Raw genomic sequence first — 7,191 nt, 5'->3', positions numbered from 1 at the left:
GAGTCCCCAGATTCCACCTCCCACTTGCTCCTGCCCACAGTCAGAGCCAGGCTGCTTTACGGGGCAGACAGCAGGTCCCTGCCTCTAGGGCTGAATTGCTGGGCACAAGCTTCAGGGCTCTGTCTTCTGCCTCTGTTTTTAAAAAGACAGAAGAAACAAGCACTGCATTTTAGATTTCAACATCGCTTAGTGCTTATATTTAAAATATCATAACAAGAGACAGTACCTCAGGGTCCGAAGTTGATTCTTTAGCTTCATCTTCTGCTCCTAAAGTAAACATCATTTCTATAAGAGGTAGTCATAGATCTGATAATAAACATTATTATGAATTCTAAATATACATACATAGATGGGATCAGGTGCTTTCAGGGTGGTATGGCCATAGATTATCTTCCAGAGTGGCTATACTATTTTGCATATGGAAGAGCAATGAATGAGAATCCCTATTGCTCTATTTCCTTATCTGCAATCACTGTTGTCATTGTTTTGAAATCCCTAGCAGTTCATGATGTTCAGAATCACTTCTTAAGTTCACTTGCCATCTTCCAGGGGAAGGTGTTTGTTCTGCTATTTTTCCTATTTTTAAGTCTGTTTGTTGTTTTTTAAATTTAGCTTTAAGAGTTCTCTAAACAGTTTGGATAATAGTTGTGGTTTTTTTGAACTATATCTTTTGCAAATATTTTCTTCCAGGTTATTTATTATACCCTTTGCGGTATATTGGAAGAACTAAATTTTTTTATGTGTTTATTTTTTTTTAATTTTTAATTTTTTTTGACAGGCAGAGTGGACAGTGAGAGAGAGAGAGACAGAGAGAAAGGTCTTCCTTTTGCCATTGGTTCACCCTCCAATGGCCATCGTGGCTGGCACACTGCGACTGGCGCACCGCGCTGATCCTAAGGCAGGAGCCAAGTGCTTCTCCTTGTCTTCCGTGGAGTGCAGGGCCCAAGCACTTGGGCCATCCTCCACTGCACTCCCTGGCCACAGCAGAGAGCTGGTCTGGAAGAGAGGGGCAACCGGGACAGAATCCAGAGCCCCGACCAGGACTAGAACCCGGTGTGCCGGCACCGCAAGGTGGAGGATTAGCCTATTGAGCTGCGGCACCGGCTAGAACTAAAATTTTGTTTGTTATCACTATTCACTTTTCATGAACATCAATATACTAGCAGAAACTCAGAATAACTGGTCTTTACAACTTGTTCACCCTGAAGATGCTTTTGCAAATCTCATCTGTGGCTGACATACATTTTGTTACCTCAAGGGAATGAATGCTGTCACTTACGGTAAGGTAGAAAGGTATATAATTTATGTTACACTGCCTGCTTTCAGTTTATAGACCAAGCTGTGTCATGCCAAAATGCAATCTTAATTCTTCAGCATAGAAATCACTTTAAAAGGCCTGTTGTTTCCATCACCTTAAAATAATACCAAGAATCCCTAGAACCATCTGAAATAAAGTTCAATTTATCAATGTAAAGTGAATAATACAATTAGTTAAGATGATATGGAAAACGTATGCTCTATACAAGGATGGTAATCCAACTGAGAGACAATTGTATCACTAATAGAATAAGTATAAAAGACTGTAGGGTCCCAGTGCTATGTCACAGCAGATAAAGTCACTGCCTACAGTGCTGGCCTCCCTCATGGTTTCCTGTCCAAGTCTTGGCTGCTCCACTTCCAATCCAGCTTCCTGTTAATGGGTCTAGGAAATCAGCAATAGATGCCCCAAGTTCTTGGCCATGTAACCATGTGTGAGTAGCTGAGTTTGACTACCAACTCCATGTTCTGACTTCAGTTTGCTGCCTGTGCAAACTCAAGAGAGGCAGTGAGGCTCAAGTAATCAAGCTCCTCCCAAGCACGTGGAAGACCTAGATGGAGTTCCTGACTCCTGCCTATGGCTTCCATCCAAACGAGGCCATTGTGAGCATTTAGAGGACAAATCCGTAGATGGCAGCTTTGTTCTGTAAGTCTCCATGCCTCTCAGACACAAACATACACACACACACATATACAGATCTATATCTTTTTCTAAATTACACAAATGCCACAAAGAGATAAAGGGCCACAATTAGTGATTTTCTTCAAATAATAGTGCTTCAGGTTATAAATATCCTACAATAAACCTCTAAAATTTCTAAACACTAGATTACTAAGAAAGATTAAGAAAAACACACATATGATTAATCACTGACTTATCTGTAACTGCTCTTCTGTGATCAACTATTGCTTATGTTTACATTTTTTCCTATGTTGAGACTAGCTGGAGAAGTTTTACCTGGATTTGTATTTACAGTCTTCTTAAGTACAGCATTTCCTCGAGAAAAAGAAATGAGTTGGTAATTTTCCCTATGTATAAGAATGAATAAAATTGTTTCAGTATTGATAAGGACAACTATCACATGTATCAAATCCTTAGAATATTTCTGACAGTGTCAAAGTTAGTACCAGAATTTACATTGTGCCAACACACTTCATAATTATATGTTCTATAATATAATTTTCTTAAACTTATTGTAAAGATGAAAAACAGTAAGGTGAAGAAGTCCTGAATTAAAGGGGGTATAACTCAATAAATTAACTAAAATTAGCATGACATAATAAGGCATCATAAACTCAGAAGACTCAGCTCTGTAGCCAACAGGTATGGACAAGTCACTTGTTTTAACCTCAAACTCTTCTAAAGAGTAAGGATTTTCCTATGTCTTCACTAGGAGTTATAGAGATTCAATGTGTTAATATATAAAATAAATAAATGCTCAATGAAATGAAGCAATGGAATACTTTGTTCTTGAAATTTACTACTGAAACTATTTTGGAATCCCAAAGAAAACCTGTAGTGTGTTTTTTCACTGTTCAGGCTACAGGAAATGTCATTAGTTTCTCATTCTGGCTATTAGTTACTCCATACAGCTGTAACCATAGATATCTCATCTACTTAACATATTGCAGCTACATGCATTTGTAAATATATCACTTCACTATGTTAGGTAACACAATTGATGTGATCATTCACACTAAGGGTACAAAACTAAGAGCTGTCAAGTACTGGGCAGACTATTACTACTCCTTTTAAGGATTCAAACTCTGAACCAGTTGATATTTGCTAGTATGATGCTTAACATCCCTGTTCAACTCCACCTAACTTGGACGATCAAACTCCACTTTATTACATGGTTTCTGAGAAGTTATGCATGGGGCTTAGCTCACTTAAATCCATATAACATACTTTAGATTCAGAGAATTCTCAAGAATGGCTTGTTGTGAGGCAGAATTTAAAACTACTTTGAAAATCTGATATAAAATGCACATAATTTAGAAGATTTTCGTTTTCACTATTACAGCAAACAAATCACCTTAGGTCCAACACATACTCTGGAGCACAGTAACATACATGGTACATTCCACAAACCAAGAATATATGTGCCCAGAATATAAAGAAGCCTTAGGGTACATATCTGGTGCAAAACATTAAATAAACTCTCATCTTTTCCTACATTATCTGAATTTGTCTGACAACAGAATGGTACCAAGTAGAAACTACTAGCAAAGTCAAGAACCTTATAAAGAACACATCATGAAGGTTTAAGGCTAAGAAGTAGATGCCACCTGAGGTTCTCATAAATAGCCTACTTTTTAGCTACATACATGCCAAAACCTAGGAAGCCAGAGTGGGGTGTTAATACTTTGTGGAGAGTGACTGAGTGTATAGGCATATGTAAGTCAACAAATAGACATTTTAATCTCAGGATATAAGTGCACATCACCACGAAGACTGGAGATCTGGATCAGTAAAAGAATCCTGGTAATAAAGGTCTATCATAACTAGACTGCAGGGCAGCTTCCCCAGCAACATGGAAGCAATAAAAAATAAGAATTATTAGAACCCCATCTCTCTGATGAAGGAAGATGCCTTGAGAACCTCATCTCTCTGATGAAGGAAGATTGCCTTGTCAGGCTTATGGAGCTTCCTGGCTTCTTGTAAAACTCAAGAAAAAGAATTTAAGAGGCAGCTCCCAGGACAAAATATGAAATTTCCTGCTAATCTGGACATTGAAGGCCTAACCAACTAAGTAGAACTAGGAAGGTGTGACACTGTTTGGAGGGTCATGGCAGGGGTTGTATTTGAAATGATATGGATAATGTGGGCAGCCGCAGGGATAAAGACCTTCAAATCTCTGAGATAAAGAATTTGTACCCATCTGTACTTCTAACTAGCCAACCTTTCTCTTTGGTTTCTTTTTGTTTTAAAGATTTATTTATTTACTTGAAAGTCAGAGTTACACAGAGACAGGAGAAGCAGGAACAGGAGGAGGAGGGTTAGGGGGAGGGGGAGAGGGAGGAGGAGGAAGGGGAGGAGGAGGAGGAGGAGGAGGAGAGAGGGCTTCATCTGATGGTTCACTCCCCAGTTGGCTGCAATGGCCAGAGCTGCACCGATTTGAAGCCAGGATCCGGGAGCTTCCTCTGGGATTCTCATGCAGGTGCAGGGGCCTAAGGACTTGGGCCATCTTCTACTGCTTTCCCAAGCCATAGCAGAGAGCTGGATCAGAAGTGGAGCAGCCAGGAATCAAACCGGTGCCCATATGGGATGCCAACACTTAAGGTGGCAGCTTTAACCTCTACATCACAGCACCTGCCTCTCTATTTAGTTTCCGACTGTTGAAGTAAAGGGACTCACTGCCATTCCAAAAACTGTGAGAGCTAAGTCATCTGAAAACACGAAGTACTTACACCTCAACTTCATGTTGATTACAATGTTAGTATAAACACTTACATATTACGTTTTTGAAGAGCATAATCCCCAGCAGAATGTCCAGCAATGACTTCAGAAAGCACATCAACCCCTAGTTCAAGAAGAATGTTCACTATGTTTTCCGAACTATACCATGCCGCAAACATGAGGGATGTTCTAAAATAACAGAAAGAGAACTTCTTTAAAAATTCCAATGAGGCTACTCAAAAAGCTGAGTTGCTCTATTTTACCAACTTAATATCTTGCCTGTGTATATGTGATCATTTACTTGTATTAATGGACATAAGCATCTTGGAATATCAAATGCTCATCTCCAGAAATTATCTCCAGGGTTAAAGAGAAAGGAACAAAATAAAGCCTCTTGTCTAACTGGGGTATTCCATAGAAGTTACTAATTTGATGTCTTTAAGGGATAGTAACACCGTTGAGTTCACTTGTTTAAATCAGGCAGTTTTAAGTGAAGAATTCACTCTTACTTCCCCAGTTTTAAATATTAAATATGTCCCAGTCAGGTAAGTAAAAGCTATCTGAAAGTATAAAGCTCTTATATTATATGGCAATAATAGTCACAGCAGTTTGTTAGCAATGGTGAGAACCACGTGTCAGCTACTGAATTCCATTTTATATATGACATTATATACAACTACATCTGAAAGATAGGATACGTTACTATCCCACTTTCACTTCAGGTTAGATTTAATAGTTGATGTTCCCAAGGTTGCATGCCAAACAGGTTGGACATCTGAGAATTAAGCCTTGTGCTATTTGTCTTTTCTCTTTCTCATTTATTATTTGTCGTCATCAAAGGAAAAGCTTATCTAAGTAAATATATTTCTTCCCTCTTCCTATACTAATTACAAATAAAATTATAAGGATCAGGCATTTAATCTTGGTATTATGACACCAATTAAGAAGTCCCCGTCCCGTATCACACTACCTGGTTTGATTCCCAGATCCAGCTTCTATGTATAGCCTCCTACTAATACAGACCCCGGAAGACATTAGTTATATTCAGCTTAGATAATTAGATTCCTGCAACTACATGAAAGTCTTTATTGTATTCTTAGCTCCAAGCTTCAATCTGGCCCAGCCTGAACTGTTGCAGGCATTTGAGCAGTGAAACTGAAGTGAGAGAGTTCTAATTCTCTCTCTCTCCCTATCTCTCCCTCTCTCTCTCTCTCCCTCTCTCTCTCTGTGTCTCTAATCTCTCTCTCATAGAATTTTTTAAAAACCATGCTTTTAAAAATATCAAATATCAAAGCAGAATGAAAAAACTGATAAAATCATACTATCTGCTAATAACCACCTACAGTCGCTAAGGTATAACTTAACATCAATATACTTTGAAGAAAGAAATTAACCAAAAAAAGTCAGCAAAAAGACAAAATGATTTTCAATTCCTACTTATATATACTACAGCATTTTTAAAAGTAGAGTATGTGGGCGCTGGATTCTGTCCCGGTTGCCCCTCTTCCAGGCCAGCTCTCTGCTGTGGCCCGGGAGTGCAGTGGAGGATGGCCCAAGTCCTTGGGCCCTGCACCCCATGGGAGACCAGGAGAAGCACTTGGCTCTTGCCTTTGGATCAGCGCGGTGCACCGGCGGCCATTGGAGGGTGAACCAATGGCAAAGGGAAGACCTTTCTCTCTGTCTCTCTTTCTCACTGTCCACTCTGCCTGTCAAAAAAAAAAAAAAAAGAGTACGTAGGAAAAAAAATTTAAGATTTTTTATTTATTTGACAGAGTTGGACAGTGAGAAAGAGACAGAGAGAAAGGTCTTCCCTCCGTCGGCGGAAAAATTTTAAAAATATTACAGAATGTTTAATGAATAAGCTTTCATTAATATCAGACTATACAACCAAAAATCAGATTACTATTAAAATATATCAGTCACTATCATAAGAGAATATGACCATTCCTATGTAGCTCGCTGCGTTGGCCAGTATGCATAATTGCTTTCCTACCAGATAGATTTTTATTGTTACTTTTCATTGTATCTCGATAATATACTAACATTTTATTTCATATTTCTGACTTGAATGACTTTATAACTGATAAACATCACTGAGTTTAAAATATAGAATGAAGTAATTTACCTGTGTAGCTTATCAACTGCGAAAACATCTGCATTCTGTAATATTAAAAATTTAACCATAGTTTTCTTGTTTTTGTTGAATAGCCACTAAAAGTGGTGTGAGGCCAGTCTGTAAAATGATTCACAATTCACATTATTACATATTTCTCAACAGAACTGAACATATTTCAGATGACAATGCAAACTCGGACATCAAATGTAGAAGGTAAATTAAAGGAGGCTCTTTCTTCCCACCCTGTGCTTCCACATGTGCTGCACATTCCTCTTAAAACTCTCCTCTCCACTGCCTCAATGCATGGAACCTACTCATCACCAAGACTCACTCCAAACAATTGCATTCCAAGATTCAC

At 38.6% G+C, this 7,191-nt stretch overlaps 1 protein-coding gene across 2 annotated transcripts; it reads right to left on the bottom strand.

Annotated features, from left to right (window-relative positions):
• Positions 1–10: 10 nt before the first annotated feature.
• LOC133773881 (POTE ankyrin domain family member B-like) lies at positions 11–6,911 on the bottom strand. Of its 2 annotated transcripts, XM_062211429.1 has the most exons (5): positions 6,843–6,911; positions 4,772–4,906; positions 2,276–2,346; positions 227–267; positions 11–132 (listed from the first exon to the last, which is right to left on the bottom strand). In XM_062211429.1, exons 1-5 carry the CDS (start codon positions 6,899–6,901, stop codon positions 112–114), a joined length of 327 nt encoding a protein of 108 aa, XP_062067413.1. In that variant the 5' UTR covers positions 6,902–6,911; the 3' UTR covers positions 11–111. The 2 variants fall into 2 exon arrangements, with proteins under 2 accessions (XP_062067413.1, XP_062067412.1); XM_062211428.1 differs by having other exon boundaries at positions 11–267.
• Between the last annotated feature and the right edge of the window lie 280 nt (positions 6,912–7,191).

Source organism: Lepus europaeus, chromosome 14, assembly GCF_033115175.1.
Source record: "Lepus europaeus isolate LE1 chromosome 14, mLepTim1.pri, whole genome shotgun sequence".
Classification (NCBI taxonomy): domain Eukaryota; kingdom Metazoa; phylum Chordata; class Mammalia; order Lagomorpha; family Leporidae; genus Lepus; species Lepus europaeus.
Note: the sequence above shows the minus strand (reverse complement) of the source record. Positions and strands in the feature narration are given on the sequence as shown.

Bases quoted from the DNA above. Each gene is read 5' to 3' on its own strand.
- LOC133773881 (XM_062211428.1), bottom strand. From the start codon at position 6,901: ATGGTTAAATTTTTAATATTACAGAATGCAGATGTTTTCGCAGTTGAT. The intron at 4,907-6,842 runs GTAAATTACTTC...CTGTTATTTTAG, and splicing joins GCAGTTGATAAGCTACACAG to AACATCCCTCATGTTTGCGG. The intron at 268-2,275 runs GTAAAACTTCTC...TGTTTACTTTAG, and splicing joins GACTGTAAATACAAATCCAG to GAGCAGAAGATGAAGCTAAA.